Source organism: Thalassophryne amazonica, chromosome 13, assembly GCF_902500255.1.
Source record: "Thalassophryne amazonica chromosome 13, fThaAma1.1, whole genome shotgun sequence".
NCBI lineage: Eukaryota > Metazoa > Chordata > Actinopteri > Batrachoidiformes > Batrachoididae > Thalassophryne > Thalassophryne amazonica.
Genome location: NC_047115.1, coordinates 33,787,544 through 33,810,548, shown reverse-complemented (window position 1 = coordinate 33,810,548; position 23,005 = coordinate 33,787,544). Strand labels below are relative to the sequence as shown.

At 40.3% G+C, this 23,005-nt stretch overlaps 2 protein-coding genes across 2 annotated transcripts in view; one reads left to right on the top strand and one right to left on the bottom strand.

Annotated features, from left to right (window-relative positions):
• Nucleotides 1–12,630, bottom strand: part of lrmda (leucine rich melanocyte differentiation associated) — a 516,890-nt gene extending 504,260 nt beyond the window's left edge. The window contains exons 1-2 of the mRNA XM_034184482.1: nucleotides 12,439–12,630; nucleotides 10,736–10,836 (exon numbers count right to left, since the gene is read on the bottom strand). Of these exons, the coding sequence (XP_034040373.1) occupies nucleotides 10,736–10,836; nucleotides 12,439–12,474 (137 nt within the window). The 5' untranslated portion in view covers nucleotides 12,475–12,630. The remainder of the gene's footprint in view (nucleotides 1–10,735; nucleotides 10,837–12,438) is intronic.
• Nucleotides 12,631–19,496: 6,866 nt separating this feature from the next.
• Nucleotides 19,497–22,493, top strand: znf503 (zinc finger protein 503). Its single transcript, XM_034184985.1, has 2 exons — nucleotides 19,497–20,147; nucleotides 20,430–22,493. The coding sequence occupies exons 1-2, from the start codon at nucleotides 19,902–19,904 to the stop codon at nucleotides 21,855–21,857; spliced, it is 1,674 nt and encodes a 557-aa protein (XP_034040876.1). The 5' UTR covers nucleotides 19,497–19,901; the 3' UTR covers nucleotides 21,858–22,493.
• The last annotated feature ends 512 nt before the right edge of the window (nucleotides 22,494–23,005 follow it).

Sequence of the window (23,005 nt, the reverse complement as noted above, 5' to 3'; positions counted from 1 at the left end):
TGCACAAAAACAATAAGGTTTATCAGTTTGAACATTAAATATCTTGTCTTTGTGGTCTATTCAATTGAAAACAGGTTGAAGAGGATTTGCAAATCATTGTATTCTGTTTTTATTTACATTTTACACAATGTCCCAACTTCACTGAAATTGGGGTCGTAAGCATACCAAACAGCACATGTCAGGTCTCCCCAGTTTCTCAGTGATCAAAACCATACACACGCACACATACATGTACACAGAGGCCAACTGGCTATTAATATATAGAAGACATATGAAGCACAGGAACATGATTGAAACGCATCCCGTCATTATCCCAGAAGTAAGATATCCCATAACATGAGAAAGTCTCAAATTATTAAAGTCCTCAATGTGAATAAGTTATTTTACGCTACACTCTGTCCTTCTCATGTCTATGGCTTATATTTCTAAAGCCTGGGGAAGCGCTGTATTCTCCTTAATTTATGAGACACAGTCCCATTATCCTAGAATATTGGCCTAAACAGGTCTGATGGAACGGATATGTAATGTAGTTTTCTCCAGCAGAACTCCCCGTTAAGTGATTTGAGGACTTCATACTGCCAATATTTCATATCCTCGCCTCCTAACTGACACTCCATCTGCATATTGGCATCTCTGCAGATTAAACACTTTGGCAAGACAATGACAGGCTCTCTTCCCGTTGTCACTCATTCTAGAACCAGTTTACTGTTCCTTACTGGGCTTCTGACAATAAGCTACCACAGTCTACCTGGCTTGGACAGAATAGGCGCACTTGATGTCTGTGACACTCATTTGTCAATTAGCAGGCCCCTTCCTGTGTTGACATTCAGTGACTTGAAAGAAAGAGGCAGTGCCTATGATGAATTAATAGAGACAGATGAGTGAGGCATGAGCGGCGGCATAATACTATAATGTTCTTTAGATATGAATATAAAATGACACAGTTGACAGTCCATACAAGGTTTTATTTCATTTCTCAGTGTTCCAGGCCTCCCTACTTTGTCTTCTTTGTTCTCTTTTCATCAGACTACTTACATCTCATTTTGACAGCCAGGCGACATTTAGAGCACTTTCATTTTAAAATGCAAGTTAGCATACTTGATTTGTCATTAAAATGCAAAACGTCTGCCATCACTAACATCGGCTGGGTGCACACAAACCTGTCACACACAGACATGTATGAGGTATTACTGTATTATTGTACACAGACATACAAAAGAAAATGAGAACAACTACAAAGCAAAAGTCCAAAAAGGCCCCCTCTTTGTAGTACAAACTGAAAATACTAATGAAGTAGTGTACCAGGTCAGCTCAGGTTGGGTTTGGAAGCATGTGCAAGTGCTGTGTGCTGCTGTAACCACCAACTCAAGGAACTACTTTATTTCCCAACTGGCAACTACATACTCAGGTAAAGCTGCAGGCCATCAGTATCAACCAAAGGTACCATCTATCTTACACCATCAGATGTTATACCGGCACTCACTTTGCCCTGCCCAAAAAGAAACCACATGGTCATAGTGTTTGAAGTCACTCAAAGAGTCTGACAGGGCTACAACTAGTGATTAGTTTCATAATTAATTAATCGAGCGATTATTTTCGCTGTTATTCATTTAGGGCTACAACTAGTGATTATTTCCATAATTAATTCATTGAGCAATTATTTTCTCGGTTATTCATTTAGAGCTGCAACTAGTGATTATTTTCACAATTAATTAATTGAGCAATATTTACTCAGCTATTCATAAATTGTTAGGTTAATAAAATGTCAGACAAAATGGTGAAATATTTTAATCAGTGTTTTCCAGATTCAAAGAGGAGGCCTTCAAATGTCTCGTTTTATCCTCAGCCAAGAGATATTCAGTTTACTCCCAAACAGAAGTAAAGAAACTAGTAAAACATACCAGAAAATACTCACATTTAAGAAGCTGAAATCCATGAAATAAAAAGGATTCAAAATGATTAATTGCTTTTCAAAACAGTTGTCAGTTAATTTAATTGACACTAAATGAACAGTTAATTGTTTCAGCTCTACTCTCAGCACGTGCCACACACTACCAAATATAGACATGTCTGGGCCACGTAGGGGCACATTATTATTTACCTTATTTTGAAGAGATTTACAGTCAGCTGTTTCTCTGGCTGTGTTCTAACTGGCGCAGCCAGTGTGAAAAGTGCATCCAATAAGTGTAAACGTGACTCGACAAACTAAGTAACAAATAATAAATACTCGTACATACCTTGCAACACAAGTGCATCCTGCTGATTTTACTTCTTAAACAGTACACACTCGGTACAATATCATCCTGCTATCCAACGCTGCTTCCTGCTTCAGAGGGTTTTGTAACCTTACATATTTCAAGGTTCCACATAATGGACATTAAACAGCTGACTGCCATAGTCACCTTTGCATCTTTTGATTCTTTCATTTGTCCAACCATAGTCATTATGTCGGTGTCGCTGACCGAACGGTCCCCCTAAAAATCTGTCCGCCCTGCCTTCACTGCGCATGCGTCATTAGCCACAGTTCACGGATTATCACCTTGTTTCTGCTTAAAACTGCACTCCAGTCATCATTTATCTCAGCGACAGATATGTGAAGCTTTTGTACAACAATCATTTCCACATAAATTCAGCATTATTTCATTATAAAAGGCAGAGGAAGCAATCAGAGCACTGCGGCTACACTAGCTGCTAGCTGATGTGTTCACTGTGCGCCGGTCATTTCAAAGTGTCAGAGTATTGCCTCGTTTCTGCTTAAAACTGACTTTAGAATGATTTAAGAGGTTTTACTTTGTCATCTGATGGTTAATACAACCCCAATTCCAATGAAGTTAGGATGTTGTGTGACATGTAAATAAAAACAGAATACAATTTGCAAATCCTCTTCAACCTGTATTCAATTGAATACACCACAAAGACAAGATATTTCATTTTGAATTGGATGCCTGCAATGCATTTCAAAAAAGCTGGGATAGGGGCAACAAAAGACTGGGAAAGTTGATGAATGCTCAAAGAACACCTATTTGGAACATTCCACAGGTGAACAGGTTAATTGGAAACAGATGAGTGTCATGACTGAGTATAAAAGGAGCATCCCCAAAAGGCTCAGCTGTTCACAAACAAAGATGGGGCGAGGATCACCACTTTGTGAACAACTACGTGAGAAAATAGTCAAACAGTTTAAGAACAATGTTTCAATTGCAAGGAATTTAGGGATTCCATCATCTACAGTCCATAATATAATCAGAAGATTCAGAAAATCTGGAGAACTTTCTACACGTAAGCAGCAAGGCCAAAAATCAACATTGAATGCACGTGACCTTCGATCCCTCAGGCGGCACTGCATTAAATACCGACATCATTGTGTAAAGGATCTTACCGCATGGGCTCAGGAACACTTCAGAAAACCATTGTCAGTTAACACAGTTTGTCGCTACATCTACAAGTACAAGTTAAAACTCTACCATGCAAAGTGAAAGCCATACATCAACAACATCCAGAAACACCGCCGCCTTCTCTGGGCCCGAGCTCATTTGAAATGGACAGACGCAAAGTGGAAAAGTGTGCTGAGTCCACGTTTCAAATTGTTTTTGGAAATCATGGATATTGTGTCCTCAGGACAAAAGAGGATAAAGTGATGTGATGGCACCATCAATGCTGAAAGGTACATCCAGGTTTTGGAGCAACACATGCTGCCATCCAAGCAACGTCTTTTTCAGGGATGTCCCTGCTTATTTCAGCAAGACAATGCCAAGCCACATTCTGCACGTGTTACAACAGCGTGGTTTCGTAGTAAAAGAGTGCGGGTTCTAGACTGGCCTGCTTGTAGTCTAGACCTGCCGCCCATTGAAAATGTGTGGCGCATTATAAAGCGGAAAATACAACAACAGACCCCGGACTGTTGAACAACTGAAGTCATACATCAAGCAACAATGGGAAATAATTCCATCTACAAAGCTTCAACAATTAGTGTCCTCAGTTCCCAAATGCTTATTGAGTGTTCTTAGAAGGAAAGGTGATGTAACACAGAGGTAAACATACCACTGTCCCAGCTTTTTTGAAACATGTTGCAGGCATCCATTTCAAAATGAGCTAATATTTGCACAAAAACAATAAAGTTTATTAGTTTGAACATTAAATATCTTGTCTTTGTGGTGTACTCAACTGAATATAGATTGAAGAGGATTTGCAAATCATTGTACTGTGTTTTATTTACATTTTACATAATGCCCCAACTTCAATGGAATTGGACTTGTCATCCCATTAATCCATTTGATCACTTTGGGTGAAGAGACTGTGTCTTAGACAAGCGGCTGAGGTCCGAAATGACGCATGCGCAGTGGAGGCAGAGCGGACCAATTTTTTAAGGGCGGACCGTTTGGCCTGCGACACCGGTAAACATACACAATGCTAACAGCTAGCAGTGCTAAATACTTCAGTGTCCCGTGTCCATACCACAGCTGTCCAACATTGCTGTAAGATCGGATAAACTTGTGTGGCTTTCTCAAAGACATGCAAAAAAAAAAAAAAAAATTTAAATTAAATGTGGATGTCTAGCACTGAAAACAATGAGACTGGAAACTTGTCTGACTTGGGGGGGGGTACTGTTGGCAAAGCAATGAGTATGGATTACTCATAAAAATATGTCTGCCAGTACAAAATAAAAATGGGATAGTTTTCAGATTTCGTGTCAGGCTTCCCAAACCTTGTCACTGCACAGCTGTGATTTGTTTATGAAATGCCACACCACATTTCAGAAGAAAGGCACAGTTGTTCTTACAATGTTAAAGTTTCACAGACAGGTGAGATTCTTATACCTCATGTCCACTGTGATAATGACGCATGTAATAGATGCAAACCACGAAAAGTGCACTCCAGTCAAAGGGGAATCATGACAACACAGCGCACTGCACATTGTGAATGCACGCCTGACCTGAAACAAACTGGACAACACAAAAATACCCAAGCACGCCCCGACAGAAATTGTCCCATGAACCACATTTTTCTACATGCTGATGAGACAAGCTGACACTGCGACACAGAGAGGGAGAGGTGTAGGTGTGACAGGTCGCAGCATTACTTCATCCTGGCATTACCTGCCCAGCCACTCACAGTTATGCTCACGGAGACAGCTACACAAACACTGTGTGCATACATATCCACATACATGCAAACCTACATAGACAAAAATCAAAATGAAATAAATAAGAAAGTGGAACACACAAACACACACAGTGCTCAGTTAAAGGTGATGCAGTACCTTTCTTCTCATTGTGACTTGCTGTCAGGTTGGTGGATGAGCGTTGTCAATTAAATTGACAGAAATAAGCATATTTAGTCACTACGAAATCTGGCAACGTCTCCCACTCAGTTTGAGTCAGGCAGCATGAAGGCATGCATCGTGCTGAAGGCAGTGCACTTTGTTTAACTAACACAAAATCCTGTTCACATTTGGTTTGCTTGAAGAGACACAGATAAGGGGTCATGATGTCAAAATAAATGCCTCTACCCTCTGACATGTGATGTAAAATGAGGCCTGATGCAGAAAGAAAACTTTCAGATTCCTGAAAGTTGAAAGTATAAAATACACTAATATATTATGACAGAAGACACTACACTTTAGAATTTTAATAACTACCAATTTTTCAAAGGTTACATTATTACTAAATAATAAAGTAGTACTAGTAGTACTAAGTAATTAGTCCGATATAAGTTCTAAGGTGCATAGTTGTTGGTGCTTATCATGAAGTGGATGAGAGTTGATACGTAAGAGTACTTTTACACTTATAATGTTTGGTCCACAACTTTGGACTTTCAAGTTTTTGTGTAAACTAAAATAGGAGGTGTGAAAATGCGTTTTTTAGCCAATTATATATAGTTGGGGCAGGTTATTGTCAGCCAAATAGATCAAGAAAACAAACAGCAATAAAAATCCATCAGACAGTAGAAAAACAAAAGAAAATAAAGTTGTAAAAATGAGCTGTGGGAACACATAGGAATAGGAGAAGACAAAATGCTTAAATTGCAATTTGGTCAGAAGAATTAATGCATAAAATTTTTTTCCTGTTCTCAATTTTCATGCAAAACAGAAAACAAGCCAACATCAGAAGCCTGCATGTCTACAATCTAATCAATGTCAGTATAGAGAGAAGCAGCCAACATCGACGATGACAACACAACATATGTACACTGTGGAAATTTCTTAGTTTGAAAGGGAAACTGCAAAATGAACCCAAGCTAATCAGACTAAACAGATGAAAACATGAACCCTGACACTGATGTTATTGTGGACGAACGCAAGTCCAATACAAATTCTGAGTACACATTTACAGCTTGGTGTATTGAGACAATGCAGATGAAGTGTCTCACCCAGGAACACATGCAGGTTGTGCCACTGGAAATTGAACCCACGCCTATATATTAGAAGACAAATTCATTATCCCACTGAGCTACCTGCACCACATGCAATAAAGCTATACACTACATAATAAATAATAGTTTTCAGAATATCACATGGAAACAGAGCCATACACACTGTAGAATACATGTATGAATATCTGATTATGTTCAAACAAACTGAGTTTTCTATAATCTGCAAAGTAATTTAAATCCTGTTAGAAAATAGAGAATCATGTGATTTTAATGCAGCAGAACAGATAGGAGACCTAGAAATGTCTTTTTTTCTTTCTTTTTTTTTTTTTTAACCAAGAAACAAGAGTTTTCCACCAGTAAACTGTAACAAAGGGGCTTCTGTCAATTAAGTGCATTCTTACAGGGATCAAACCCACTAAGGAGGTGGCTATGCCTTAGCTCCCATATAACATTATCACATGTTGAGCTGCTTATTGAATTTCACAGCTCCACCCACCCGTGACTTCCCAACACTGTCATATGAGCATGATCCAATCACAGCAATGTAGAATTTTAAGCAAGAATGATGGTTATATAGTGTGTGTATATGTACCGTATTTCTCTGTTTCAATATATTAGGCCACTCGTGTCCACTTTATAGGAATACAATACTCTGGGAGTTCAATTGTCAAAGAAAGCTTCAAATAAATCAGCTTTAACAAGCAGTATTTTCCAAATGTCTCTAAAAGTATCTTTACAACATAGTAGAACATTTGAAAAGTCAGTCGGAAATGTGTCTGTAGCCATCTATACATCTATAGCAGACATGTTCAATGTTAAAGTGATTTATATGTTTTTCCAAGGTGATCTATTTAAATATACTGTCCTTATCAAAGAAAGATGAAGCACGACTTAACGGAGAGCACTTTCCCCACTAGCCAACCATCAATCAATAGTTCGCCGATACGAGCCCCAAATGATTCGAGTACCACTCCATTACTTTTGCAGTGCTTCTCTGCCCATACCAGCCTTTGAAGTTCAGTAATGATATCTGACATCTGATATTAACTGAACTGAAAATTAATCATGAATTAATAATACCCAAGCTATAAATATTTCATTCTACACATCAAGCCCGTAATGTGACAGGTTCAAGGGCAAAAAACATAATGCCAGCCTTGATCTCCTTGAAAGCAACACACATAAGGGTTGTTTCTGTCAAATTTCATAAAACTGGTTCTATTTCCTCTGAGGTAACTGCACGTACACCTACTGTCCACTGGAGCAACTTCTACCATACAAATAAAGCATTCCTACAGTTAAAACCTGTAGAGCACCACAAATTTTGAATATTTATTCTCACAGCCACTTTCTGCAATGATGTCTGTCATAGCATCAATAGTCGAGCCTCCAGAGGGGTTTGTGAGACTACTGTCACCACGTTGTCTGTATGTCCATCTAGTTGTATGTCCGGATGAATATCTCAGAAGCCGCTTGGTTGCTCTGATTCATATTACATATATGAATTGCTAGTGATCTCATGTCACCACTGACATTAATATAAAGCTCAAAGGTCAAAGTCAATCAAGGTCACTGAATAGTCTGACAATCACATTTTCTCAATATCTTTGAATCTATGCACACGAGAAGAATGATTTCAAGTGCAGACTAGAGCACTGTGCTTATGGAGTGCAAACCTCTGCCAACACTAGCTTCCAATTCCAAATATTTTGACCTTGGAAAAAATTTTCAAGGTCAAAGTACTGTTAGAAGGGGCTTTTCATCAGATAAAATATAATTTAAAAATATAGATCAAAAGAGCTTTTCAATGTTAAAATCAAATATCCGATCAAGCATCCGCTAAATTCGCAATACAGATCAGGGGCCTGTACTACAAAGTGGGGTTACTGGCTTATCAGGTTAACTTCGGGAGTAAGTTGATGACGTGTGGAGTAACTTCCCGGTTAACCCGTACTACGAAAGGTGGATAGGTTTTGATCGAGGTATGCTGCCATGGCAATTTACGCTGTGTGCCAAACCTGCTCCGAGCAGGTTATGTTCTCGGTTAGCTTGAGGTTTTCGCTTAACCACTCCCTTTATAAGTACCGTCCATCCACCTTCAATCACTCCGAAGACAATGCCGGCCTACCTGGATGATCCATTTGATATTGGGGCACAAATTGTGAGGGGCTCTCTTCGCAGGGCGAGGGTTTTTAAAGACCGCCAGAATCCGCTGACATACCCGGACGATATTCTCTATGAAAGATATAGATTCTCAGCCGAGGGAATTCGTTATCTTTGTCAGCTGATCGGGCCAGAAGTCTGTAACATCACCCATCATACACTGTAAAAAAAGACTGTTGTTTTTACAGGAAAACACTGGCAGCTGTGGTTACCAGGAAATTCCTGTAAAAATACAGCAGTTAAATGTACAAAAAAAGAGAGCTCTTGTTTGTAGATTTAACAGTTTTTTATTGTGAGTCAGCCGTGGTTCATTCACTGTAAATCCATATACATATTATGTCTGTAATGTTATCTACTGTGCTGCTGTATGTTTTACAGGAATTCCCTGGTAACCACAGCTGCCAGCGTTTTCCTGTACAAAAAAGTCATTTTTTACAGTGTAGCAATGCCCCGACGATCGAGCAGATAATGTGCCTTGTGCCTATTTTGCCAGTGGACAATTTATGTATTCCATCGGTGATGCTGAACATCTGAGCAAGAATACTGTATGTCGTATGATTCGCAAGGTAGTACTTGCTCTATCTAAACTGTTGGATGCATTCATCATTTTCTCTGGCCATTTATCCGCAATGCAAATCAAAGAAGGGTTTTATGCAATTGCGGGTAATTACTAATATCAAAATAGGTCTAATTCATGTCCATTAATTAGACAAAGTGGGGCTTATCAAGCTATGAATATAAACCTACCGTTCTGAAGGATGTTTTCATATTTCATCTTCACCTGCTGCCAGATGTGTTTGGCACTGCGATTGCATCTGAAATATTGACAGGATTAGGAATAGCAATCATACAGTCAAGGTAGCCTATTTAGGAAACATTAAATTAACCTAAAATGTATTAGTAGGCCTATGCCAAATTCTGAAACGTGTTGCATCTGGGCGTAATTAATGAAAGAAGGATTTTTTTTTTTTACACATATTAGACATTCCACAGGTTAATCATCTGTAACAGATTTGGGGAACAATTGAACTGTACGTACGCATTTACCCGATCAGCAATACATTGCCAACAAGCCTGTCTTGCTTTATTGGCAGATAATGTGTTCGATTTCCCCCTTAACATTAATTTAAATTCCTCGTGGCTCTGCATAATAATCATGCATTCTTCTTCGGTAAAGTAAGGTGGCCGCGCCATCATTGAAAAATGGTGACGTGTGCTGCAACCTGCCCCTTTTATGTGAATGTGCACAAACTCCAATTAGGTTAACACAGGTTCAACAAATCGACATCTTATTCAGCGTCGTAGTACCGATTAACACCACTTGAGGAAACCAGGTTTTGTCAACCCCGATTTAGGAGGTTGACCCTGGGTTACATCTGAGTAAGCTAACCCCGCTTCGTAGTACAGGCCCCAGATCTGGATCAAACTTTGTCAGTCAATAAAGGATACCGTCCTACATAATACTCTCAAATATGAAAGAAATCTGATCTTTTTTGACAGAGTTATGAATTTTTGAAAATTCATTCAATGTTAAAGGAGAAGGATTTTTCTGAGATTTTTCCTGACTTTGACCATGAAAATTTGATCAGTTCTTGTCTGTCACAATATGAATCGTCTGTAAAAATTTCATAACATATGAAAAATTGTGGGTTCCAGGCTGTTCACAAACAAATAAACGAATAGGAGCGAAAACATAACCTCCGCCCAACTTCACTGATGGAGGTAACTACAGGTGCACATGAATCAGCAAACAGATTGACATATGATTTGTATGTGACATCATGATGACATCACTATATGCTCTCAGGTGGCAGAACACAAAAAAAATAAATAAAATCTCATAACCCTGGAACACCTGACACCAACCATGGCATGTGAAAGCACAGCAGTGGCTGTGAATGAGAGGGCATTTTTTTGGGGGGGGGGGTTATACACAGTTTACGCACAATTTATGCAGAGTTGCAAATAAATAAATAAATAAAGTAAAAGTGCAGTAGAGTGTTGATTTTGCTTTAATATCCATGATCACAGAATTGCAAAAAGACTGGAGGCACTGAGGATTTTCAACTGGACAGTATAATAAGCATCAATCTTAAAAGACAGTCAAAACCACAGAGGCCAGTCTGAAACAGACATATACAGCAGCTTTTGCATTTAAATGACTGCACCTTTGCACTGTGTACACTGTTTGCCTCCTTACCTGAGCTGATTGAAACTCAGATCCAGCCGTGTTGCCATGTGACCATATGTGTTTCCCAGAGATTCTGGAATGTCCTTACAGTCATGTCCAATGTAGGAAATCTTCAAGAACAATACAAAGACAGATTTTTATTAGAACAGCCGCAACTAGACTGTCATTCATTAGGGCGTATGCCTCAGCAGACAGTCAACAACCTGCCAGATTTGGATTTCTTTGAATCATGTCAAACTGCTGGTTGGACAAAACATTTTATGTTTTAGTTGATAACACCCCTCCAATTTATATTAAGATGTGCAAACTGCTTTTTGAATGGCTGACATAAATGATCAAGCAATCCCTATCATGCAGTGTTAAAGTTTCAAAGTACAAATTTGCACCATCACTAAAATGTATAGCTTCTTATAACAATTGATATCATTTTTAAAGAAATCTACTATTTTGAATAATAATGCTAACAGAAAGTCATCTAGAATTGAGGCCAACAAAACCCAACTTTGCAGCTACCTGCAGAGCTAAACAATGATGAGCTCTATGTGGAAGTGGCTCCTCATATGATGTGTGTGGGTTTATGAAGTGGCATGGAAATGTAACTGTGATGGAGTGCCAAGTGGCAGGCTGTGTGGTAAATAAGGTGGTGGCTGAGGTTCAACAGGTCACAGGAGATCACTTATGCAGAGGCTGGACAAATGACAACGTGTCCATTGGAGCATCTAGTTTTGTCTTTATTGTGGATGTTTTTTATTGTTAAACCCATATGACCAAATTATACTATGATCTGCTGAGAGTCATCTGGCCATTGTGGGAATGGACTGAGTTGATTATGTAGCTGCTGCTTGGGGAGATTTCTCATCGGCAACCACCACCCTTGCAGTAGGTTGTTTTTATTTTGTGGCTCCGTGCTGCAACAGTTCACATATTCCATGCAGGTTGCAAACCAAGGAAAATTTTTATCTATTTATTATTTTTAACTCTCAAATATGACCACCAACTCTGGAAGCACTTCTAGGCTCTACTCTAAAATTCTCAGCTATCTCGCAACTTTGCTAATTATTTTATCTTAAATGGTTTAGGATTGCAATAAGGGTCTGGGTTAGCAAATAATTTGCGCAAAACACATAAAACTTTGGATATTTGAACAGTTCTTGTGCTTCCGGACCACGGTTTTGTGCACAAATGGGAGTCCATTCCAGGTTTAGGAATAGTTAAGATTTGCAAAATTTACAGAGCATGTGCAATTTTTGTGATCATGTATCTTAGTTTACCAGCTAATAAACCTAACAGAAGAAGAAGCAGCTCTTTCACAGAGACCATTTTCAATTCTCAGCATCTGTGAGGTATTTTTGGCTTCAAACTGTAACACCTGTTTTAAAACACATGTTGACCTAGTCAACTTGTTGAATAGTTTAAGCAGTTCATTTTTTTAATAATTATTAAATAATAATAAAAATGAACTGTTTAAATACAAGGCATGACTTTTTTCAGGCAGGAACTAGTTTTGTTCATAGTTTGAGGGTACTGCTTGAAAGTGAGAATACTGTGAGAGGAAACTGCAGGAGGAGGAACTACTATGCGACAGTGTCACATGACACCGAGAACAACGAAAAACAAGAAGCATAACAAATGTAACCTTTCAAGTAGTCACTGAAAACACGCGAACTAAACATACATGGCACATCTTAACAGAGACTCCAACGAAAACTTACTTGAGTTCCATTCAATGCCACCTCGTTGTGTGCCATAACTTTCTTTCCCGGGGGGTTGAGAGTTCGCTGTCTGTGTCTTTTATAGAACCTATTTGAAGTCAACGTGACAGTTCTGTAATAAAGTCGGAGTTATAAATCAGTAAATGCTGCTGTCTGTTGATGCTGAGCTGCCGGGGTTTCACTTTAACTTTACTGCTTCCGCATGTTGAGCCAATCAGCTGACCGGCAGTGGCACCGAATCATACGGACACAATGCGGATCACAACACCGGTGGAGTGAGTGAGAAAGTGAGAGAGAGAAAGAAAGAGAAACTTCACGTTTTTTAAAAAAATATACTAAAAATTTAAAACGTACGGCCCCTAGAGCATTAGTTTCACTTAAACATGGTATCAGAACTTGGAGAATGCACAATTCTTAAAGATAATTTCTTTGTTTTATTCACATTTGCCGTAGATTACCCATGCTTGCGCTTGTGCTATAATTTGTAATTGTGTTGTGTTGGTGTTTTAATTTATTTTTTGATGCATTTGTTTTGTTACTGTTAAATATAAAAATAATAAAAATGTTCAATAAAAATATATTTAAAAAATGGTATCAGTTTTTATCTTCAGCACTTGATAAAAATCAACAGTACACCTGTTTCGTCAATGGTGACAACTACAGTAACACGTTTGACAAACATAAGGCTATTGTGATCTCCACTTACCTCCTAATATGAATGAAGACCCTTAAAATCTACATTTTTAGTTACTGCTAAGCGTTTTGAGTGTTCTCAAACTTGCCGCTCCTGTTATACATTATATAGCCATTATATACACTCAACAAAAATATAAACGCAACACTTTTGGTTTTGCTCCCATTTTGTATGAGATGAACTCAAAGATCTAAAACTTTTTCCACATACACAATATCACCATTTCCCTCAAATATTGTTCACAAACCAGTCTAAATCTGTGATAGTGAGCACTTCTCCTTTGCTGAGATAATCCATCCCACCTCACAGGTGTGCCATATCAAGATGCTGATTAGACACCATGATTAGTGCACAGGTGTGCCTTAGACTGCCCATAATAAAAGGCCACTCTGAAAGGTGCAGTTTTATCACACAGCACAATGCCACAGATGTCGCAACATTTGAGGGAGCGTGCAATTGGCATGCTGACAGCAGGAATGTCAACCAGAGCTGTTGCTTGTGTATTGAATGTTCATTTCTCTACCATAGGCTGTCTCCAAAGGTGTTTCAGAGAATTTGGCAGTACATCCAACCAGCCTCACAACCGCAGACCACGTGTAACCACACCAGCCCAGGACCTCCACTTCCAGCATGTTCACCTCCAAGATCGTCTGAGACCAGCCACTCGGACAGCTGCTGAAACAATCGGTTTGCATAACCAAAGAATTTCTGCACAAACTGTCAGAAACCGTCTCAGGGAAGCTCATCTGCATGCTCGTCGTCCTCATCGGGGTCTCGACCTGACTCCAGTTCCGACTTGAGTGGGCAAATGCTCACATTCGCTGGCGTTTGGCACGTTGGAGAGGTGTTCTCTTCACGGATGAATCCCGGTTCACACTGTCCAGGGCAGATGGCAGACAGCGTGTGTGGCGTCGTGTGGGTGAGCGGTTTTCTGATGTCAATGTTGTGGATCGAGTGGCCCATGGTGGCGGTGGGGTTATGGTATGGGCAGGCGTCTGTTATGGACGAAGAACACAGGTGCATTTTATTGATGGCATTTTGAATGCACAGAGATACCGTGACGAGATCCTGAGGCCCATTGTTGTGCCATACATCCAAGAACATCACCTCATGTTGCAGCAGGATAATGCACGGCCCCATGTTGCAAGGATCTGTACACAATTCTTGGAAGCTGAAAATGTCCCAGTTCTTGCATGGCCGGCATACTCACCAGACATGTCACCCATTGAGCATGTTTGGGATGCTCTGGACCGGCGTATACGACAGCGTGTACCAGTTCCTGCCAATATCCAGCAACTTCACACAGCCATTGAAGAGGAGTGGACCAACATTCCACAGGCCACAACTGACAACCTGATCAACTCTATGCGAAGGAGATGTGTTGCACTGCATGAGGCAAATGGTGGTCACACCAGATACTGACTGGTATCCCCCCCAATAAAACAAAACTGCACCTTTCAGAGTGGCCTTTTATTGTGGGCAGTCTAAGGCACACCTGTGCACTAATCATGGTGTCTAATCAGCATCTTGATATGGCACACCTGTGAGGTGGGATGGATTATCTCAGCAAAGGGGAAGTGCTCACTATCACAGATTTAGACTGGTTTGTGAACAATATTTGAGGGAAATGGTGATATTGTGTATGTGGAAAAAGTTTTAGATCTTTGAGTTCATCTCATACAAAATGGGAGCAAAACCAAAAGTGTTGCGTTTATATTTTTGTTGAGTATACATTATATAGCCCATGTGATGTTGTTTGCATTCTAAATCAATACTGTGCCAGTTAAATTTGTTTTTTGTCCTGAGTGAAAAAATGAATACCACAACTTGTGAAAATTGAGCCTAAACATGTCAAACATCCCTTTAACCATGCATCACAAGCAACTTCATAGCATGTCATTTTTTTATCATGATCATTCTACATGCTAAAAGATGCCATCATGGACCAAAATAGGAGGTTCACTGGTCCTCAGCTGTGTCTGTCAAAACCCAAAATTCCAGGCTTCAGTTATGCAGTAGTTTTTATCCATGGCACAACCAAATAAATAGATATTTTTCCATTCTCGTAGGGACAACGGAATTATCAGGTGGTGGGAGGGGGGGTGGTGGTGTCATCACCGTGGTGGCTCCACATTGTGATGTCTGTCAGCCATCGGCAATGGATGATGGAATTGTCCAACTGCCTAACCCTGATGAGGAATGTTTGTCAAACAAAACACAGAATTTGAGAACTATTGTTTTTAATTTTCTTGAGTTCTTCCTTGGCTGCCCTCCAGTTGCATAAAATCAGCATGGTTAGTATTTGTGTAATCATTTTGATGGATACACAAACATATAAAACCGCAACCCTCTTGGTGGAAGCAAATAAGGAATCTTGTATCAAAAATGTCCTGACTGTACATAACTGGATCCAATGGCCAAGAGAACTGTAATTAACATTTGCACAAAGCTCAGTTTGATATGTTCTCATATAGATTTTGCATCTCTACAATAACCATCAAACTTGGTTCATTGTTTAGGAGTTAAGTTCATTTAGACATGGTTATACTGGACCTGCTCCAACCATCTTTTAGACAGGAGGCGTGGCAAGTAGCAAGTCTTTTCCATTTAAAGCAACAGGTGCAGGAGCAGTTTGTTTCTCAAAAACATGATTTTGTTTGTTCTTTTTAAGTATGCAACAAATATTAACCTTTTGAAAAGGAGTATACCATAACTACGGTGGCTGGGAAGTTCAAATCAAAATGAGAAAATGCAAAACACTTTTACAAACAGCAGAAGACTTTTACAAGTCCTGAAACAAATGTACAAATGACATATTGTGACGAAGGGGAATGTACCAAATGCCAAACGTAATGGAAGGGGGAACATCTGTCATTTGCAGCCCAGTCTCACGTTTTTTTTTTTTTTTTGTTTTTTTTTTTTTTTTGTCCTCCCATCATGAAATGATTTAAATTTTCATGACGGTTTTTTTTTTTTTTTTTTTTAAACATCATTTGTACATTCGCCTTCCATTTGGCACCTTCCCCTTCTGTCAGAATCTATCAATTGTAAATTTGTTTTGGGACCTTTTGTAAAAGTGTTTTTGCACTTCCCAGCCACCATACATAACCGCTTTAAATTTATTTAATATACAGATAATAACTGAGATGTTGGGGTGTTTATCACTTTTTTATAGAGCAAGACAGGTCATTTTTCTGACATCACCATCAATTTCTTAAAAACAAATCTACTGATTTTTCTGAAGTCAATACTGTATCCTTATGTGGATGGAAAAAGTTTCAGTATTCTTAATCCCAATGCAAAAATCTGAGGATTCTTCAACCTTGGCTTGGGTATGCGCGCTCCGAGTGCTTTTGTAGTTGAAGGCGCACATGAGAATAATTAGTTTTAATTCTTTTGCATCATAAACTACTTTAGGTTCGCCAAACTGCGCCTTACTGTACTATATGTTACATGACGTCACATGGACCCTCCCATACACGGGAAAGAGAGAGGGGGAGAGAGAGAACGAGAGGGAGAGCGCGCGCGAGAGAGGGTGGGCATGCAGGGAGGGTTTTCTGAGCTCCTTGCGGCGCTTCACATTTTGACAGAATGCAATGTTTGTGTGTTTGCGCAATGCAAAATTATTTACATTTACACAGAAGGACTACGTTTGCATGCAGTCATGATGTAAATATTATTATTGTTATTATTTTTCTCCTTTAACGTTTGACGTTTTGCACCGGAGCTTGCGCAAGAAGCGCGCAGGTAATGTCGTGGCACGGACTTTTGCTGCAAAACAGTCATCGCCATCGTAGGACTTTTAATGCTTGCATGCATGCGTTTTAATTATTCTGTTGAATAAGTCGTATTTGTCTCTTGCACAAATGGGGAAACGCACCTGTTTAAAAAAGAAAAGAAAATGCGCCCTTTCGGTTGAACGCCGACTCGAACTAATGCAGTGAACTGAAGTTGGAGAAAATGAAAAAACTTTATTGGATCGCGCTCAATAGATCCAGAAAATATATTTTTAAATTATAAATATAACCAAGATTTTAAATTCTATTTGTTTAGTCGTATAAGTTTTATCCCCCCCCCCCCCCCTTCACATTTATTTCGTGCTAGGATTTTTCTCCCTCTCCTTCAAGTCCAGCATTTTTACACAACATGTAAATAATGTTTGCATGCGACGAGTGATTCATAAACGTGTCACTGTCACTGTATACGGCGATATTAAAACTTTCTATTTAAATCTTATGAATTATGGTGGCGAAAATGTGTTCCCATTTAAGGGAGATGCCGAGTATTTTTTGGTGTCTGGTGCAGAAGCTCATTCGTCATCCGGACAATAAAGAGAGTTTTCGCCTGACAGTGAAAATTTATGGTCGCCCTTCTTTGCCCTAATAACTCACATATTGTGTCAGGGATTGACAGCCCTCGCAGAAAACAGCAAGCCCGTTATCAATCACACATCTCTGCATATTGTGAAACGTCACTCCCGTGTTCTGCAAAAACACTGCCAAGCATTCGAAGTCATAAAAAGTGAAAATCGTTTGGGAGTTTTGAAATCGAATGCAATTTATTGCCTATGCTTTTTTAAAATATTCACTTTAATATCTCAATTATAGAGAACTGTTGCTTGTTTTAATGCGTAAGGTTGCAGAAAAATTTGCCTGCAGGCCTTTGTTATATAAAGATAATTTTTCTCAGCCTGTTGAAATAATTTTTTGTGCTCCTTTTACTTTTGTTGCGTTGAATTTACGTTTTAAACAATGTAGATTTATTTTGTTTGCCTTATAACACGTTTTAAAAATAAAGGCATATATTATTGTTCATATATTTAAAAAATTAGAAACAATCAAATTTTTCCTTGATTGTCCACTCCAGGTTTTCTTGATCTCCGAGTTGACCTGTCAGTCAGATTACCACAGAAGGAGATTAATGGCAGAGGCGGGTTGCAATAATAATCATTTTGTTTGATGTGACAACTTTGATAGGCGTTGATTTACTTACAAACTGATAGGCTTTTAATTGAGCGCCTCCATCCCGATTGAGATAAAAGCAAAAGGCGCATTGAAAAGCTGCCCGATTGCCCCGGAGCCTCAATACTGATTAGTCATCTCAGCGGTGAATAGTTCAAGGCATTTTAAACTTCTTTTTTCAGCGGCCTGACATGCCGTTTTTCTTCTTTTCTTTGGCCCTCATGCACTCCGCTTTTCACCCTCTTAAAGAAAATAAATCATTTTCATTGTATGTAAATAAAATCGAGCTGACACGAGTATAAAAATGTCTGGATTTTTTCTTCCCCTTTCTTGTCGCAGTTGACAGTTTGCCCGAAGTGGATGGACGAGCTTTTAGAGACGCACAGTTGTTAAAATTATTTTTGAATGACTGTTTTGACTGATTCTGTGCAGCCGTTATCAAATATGTTGTTGTCAAAAACATAAAATATTGTTTTTTTTTATATGTATCTTCATTTTTTTTTTAATTTAACCTCGTTTTGTAACTCTCCATTTGAACATTTATTGCGCAAACGTACCGGCACAAGACGAGAAATGACTGCGAGTTATTAAAGTTTCTTAACGCGTCTGGACTTGCAAAAGTTACAGATTTGGTGGTTAAAAAAAGAGAGAGATATTGAGGTAGTGGTCATTTCAGCTCTTTCTTTTGCGACGAACACGCGTTCTACGTTTTGAAAAGTTTAAATTTAAACTCCAGAACGGATTTATTTGCCTTAAAAGTCGGTGTGTCTCTTGCAGAACGCCCCGTTTCCCATTTGTTCTTTCCCTGCAGTCACGCTGGCATGTAATCAGCCACAATAGCTGACATAAATCACGCTACAGATTGACAGCGCCTGACAAATAACTGATTGATTGTGGCGGAGCAGAATTGACACTTGACGGAGGGGTGGAGATAGAAATAGAAGGGCGGTGTATATTATACTGAAAACATGTGACATTCACATCCCTCCATCACTACATTGGTCTATTCCTGTCAACGCTTGTCTGTTTAGGGAATTCAAGCGGAATCGGTTGGTTTTATGGTTGCGGTGCCTGTGGAGGACCGTGCGTAACTTACGCGTAAAAGTGCGCGCCTCTTTTTTGGAGCTTTGCGTTTGGAAAAGACGAGTCAAAATCTACTTATAATATATGATATGTGAGAATGAAAGTGTGAGTTGGTGAGTTCAGTTGTAATTAAGGCGCATCAGTGTATCTAAAATATAAACAAGAGGGAGGAAAAAAAAAACGCTTGGTTCTTTCCGCGCTTATCGGTGGAGAGCGCCCAGCTGTGCCTCCAAAAGAGAGCAGGCGTTCACACCAACCACAGTATTTAAGACTATCTCCTCCCCTGATCTGTCAAAATAGAGGCGCTTACAAAGAGGAGAACGTCACATCCCCTTGACCCTCCAATCACCTCGGGGTCTCATTTGATTGGAAGGCGGCAAAGGCTTTAATCTCGGACTAATTCAGCTGCTTTTGAAGTGAAAATTTCTACCAGTTCTTACTTCGGGAGTACAGATCGAGGACCTGCACGCAGAACGCACACGAGACGCAGCGCTCATGGTGCAAAACGCAGCCGCGGATCTGCGATAACCTCGCACGGTCTCCTTTCCAGCTGCCGCGCCTTCGTGCTCCCTCACCAGCAGGATTATTGAACCGTTTTACGCCTTTTTCCCTCCCCCTCCCCTTTCTTACACACACAGAAAGAGACAGAGGCTCGGTGCTTTTATTTTGGTTTCCTTAATGAATCTGAAGAAAGCATCGCCGTTTCCTTTCCTGACAATTGGGACATGATCACATCGTCCTCGGTGTCTGCCCTGAAAAATCGTGATATTTCTGTAGCCTGGGAAAGCGGCAGTTCTCGGAATAGCAGCTCGGCGAAGCCTTTTCTCCACTCCGCACCTCCGTCTGATCCACTACGGCAAGCGAACCGACTTCCCATCAAGGTTTTGAAAATGCTTACCGCACGGTCGGGACACATTTTACACCCGGAGTATCTGCAGCCGCTGCCTTCTACGCCGGTTAGTCCCATCGAGGTAAGGAGAACATGTTACGCACTTGTTAAAATAGAAACGCACTGTAGTTGATGACGGTGTTATTATTGTTGTTCCGCAACATTTCGTGTCCCCACAATCGTTATAATTTTTAACACTCATTTTTCAGCAGAAATGACCACGCTTAATTTTTAACAATCCGCACGGCTGTAGTTTTTTCACGGTGGATGCGTGCGTAATTACGCATACATTCTATAACAATAAAAAAAAAAGGCAGGGGTGTGTGTTTTGTCAGTATTTATGAACAACTATTTTTCTTTGCAGCTCGATGCCAAGAAAAGTCCTCTGGCTCTGCTGGCGCAGACCTGCTCTCAGATCGGCAAACCGGACCCGCCGCCCTCCTCCAAATTGTCCTCCGTAACATCGAATGGATCTACTGAAAAGGATTCTAAATCGGGCCCTTTGAAACTTAGTGACATCGGCGTGGATGACAAATCTAGCTTCAAACCGTATTCGAAACCTGCAGATAAGAAGGACTCGTCTTCGGGCGTCTCGGGCGGAGAAAAGTCTGGTTTCCGAGTGCCGAGCGCCACCTGCCAGCCGTTTACGCCGCGGACAGGCAGCCCCAACTCCAGTACTTCTGCCTCCCCCATGCCATCAGAGGGGAAATGTGGGGACCGTGATGAAAAGAAAGAGTCTGATTGTAACAAAAATGGCACTACGGACGGCTCTGGCACCACGAGCCATAGCAGGATAAGCGTGAGCTGTGGCGGAATTAACGTAGAGGTCAACCAGCACCAGGAGACCACGTCTGGCACTAAAACCACCTCCTCCTCGGAATCCTCTGTGACTTCTGTGTCCTCCGCGTCCGTGCTTGGGTCAGGACTCGTGGCGCCGGTTTCTCCTTACAAACCAGGGCAGACGGTTTTCCCTCTGCCTCCAGCGGGTATGACCTACCCGGGCAGTCTGGCTGGGGCCTACGCGGGTTATCCTCAACACTTCCTGCCCCACGGAGGGAGCCTGGTTAACGCGCAGCTGGCCAGCTCGCTGGGCTGCAGTAAGGCCGGATCAAGCCCCTTGGCCGGGGCTTCTCCGCCGTCCATCATGTCAGCCAGCCTGTGCAGAGACCCTTACTGCCTCAGCTATCACTGTGCCAGCCACTTAGCGGGCGCAGCCAGCGCGTCTTGCACGCACGACTCTGCGGCCGCGGCGGCCGCAAACGCGCTGAAATCCAGCTACCCACTAATGTACCCGACTCACCCCATCCACGGCGTTCACTCCTCGGCGCCTTCTTTCAGCGGACACCCCCTCTACCCTTACGGCTTCATGCTGCCCAATGACCCTCTCCCTCACGTTTGTAACTGGGTGTCGGCAAACGGACCGTGTGACAAGCGTTTCTCCACGTCTGAGGAACTCCTGAACCACCTGAGGACACACACGGCTTTTACCGGGGCGGAGAAGTTGATATCTGGTTATCCCGGGTCTTCATCACTGGCCAGTGCCGCAGCAGCGGCCATGGCCTGCCATATCCACATGCCACCGTCAGGAGCCCCCGGGAGTCCCGGGACTTTGGCCCTAAGGAGCCCGCACCACGCGTTAGGACTGAGCAGCCGCTATCACCCGTATTCCAAAAGCCCCCTGCCCACCCCAGGTGCTCCCGTACCCGTCCCGGCAGCCACCGGCCCTTACTACTCTCCTTACGCACTGTACGGCCAGAGACTCACCACAGCATCCGCGCTTGGATACCAGTGAGGGAGGGAGGGGGAAAAAGAAGTTTATAAAAATGCAAATATAAAGACTTTAATACGAACAGCGTGAAAACTTAAGGATCCGTGGACTTCAACTGTATTTATTTAAATGTAGGCTTAAAAGCAGGCGAGAAAAGCTGCAAACCGGAAAATATTTGAGCAACTCAAAAAGTGCATTATGTTGAACTCTTATAGGTAAAGTGAACACACACTTGTTAGAATACTAATTAAAAGGAGGGGTCCTCATTTTGATGTTCATTTCAAATTGCTATGATTGTATTTGTTCTTATTTAATGTCTCATCGAGTTGAAAACAATTTACATGCATGTTTGTTTCTTAAATTTCAAAACTGTCCACATTTTAAATTGCTGTTATTTTTCAGGCATACGCCTTGGAAAGAGAATTGGTATTTTTTTGTATGTATTCTGGGGGAAGAAATAAGAAACAATTCTGTTCCATATCTCCGTGTGCCTCCTTTTCTCAAGCATATACATATTAGTTATTTTAACATAACCTTTTAATTTATTTTTCACAGGCTTTTTATTTTTTTATTTTTCAAAGCCTTCTGAATTAATGTTGGTCGAAAATCTATTTCATCATTTTGAGATGGCAGACTGAGGTTTTTAATTACACAGCATGTAAAAAAATGTTAAATGAGTTGTTTTGTTCATAACATGTTTTTCTTTCTTTCTTTCTTTGGAATCTTTAAATACTAATGGCAGCGCACGTTTTCCCCCTTCAAATTTAAATTTACTGTTCAAAAGAAAATAAATTGCATTGGTGTTATATATGGGAAAAGTTTGGACAACTATTAAATTTTATGGTGAATTTTATGAGTGGGCTAATATTTTTCTAAAAGGATCTTTTTAAATTTAATCAGGGATTATGCATGAAATTACATAAATCTTATATTTGAAGAAGGAAAAAAGTTCAAATTGTAAATTGTGTCTCAAAAAAAAAAAAAAAAAAAAAACCCAGCTTAAAATAAGCACAACTGTGTATTTTTAAAAATGTAATTAAATTCTTAAAAAGTCTTCTCAACCCCATGATAAATTCAAACATTTGCCTACTTTAAAATTTAATAACACACTATATTTATTTAACAAGCCAATATGCCTTTTGTTTTTTGAAAAGTTGTTTTGTTGCTTTTAA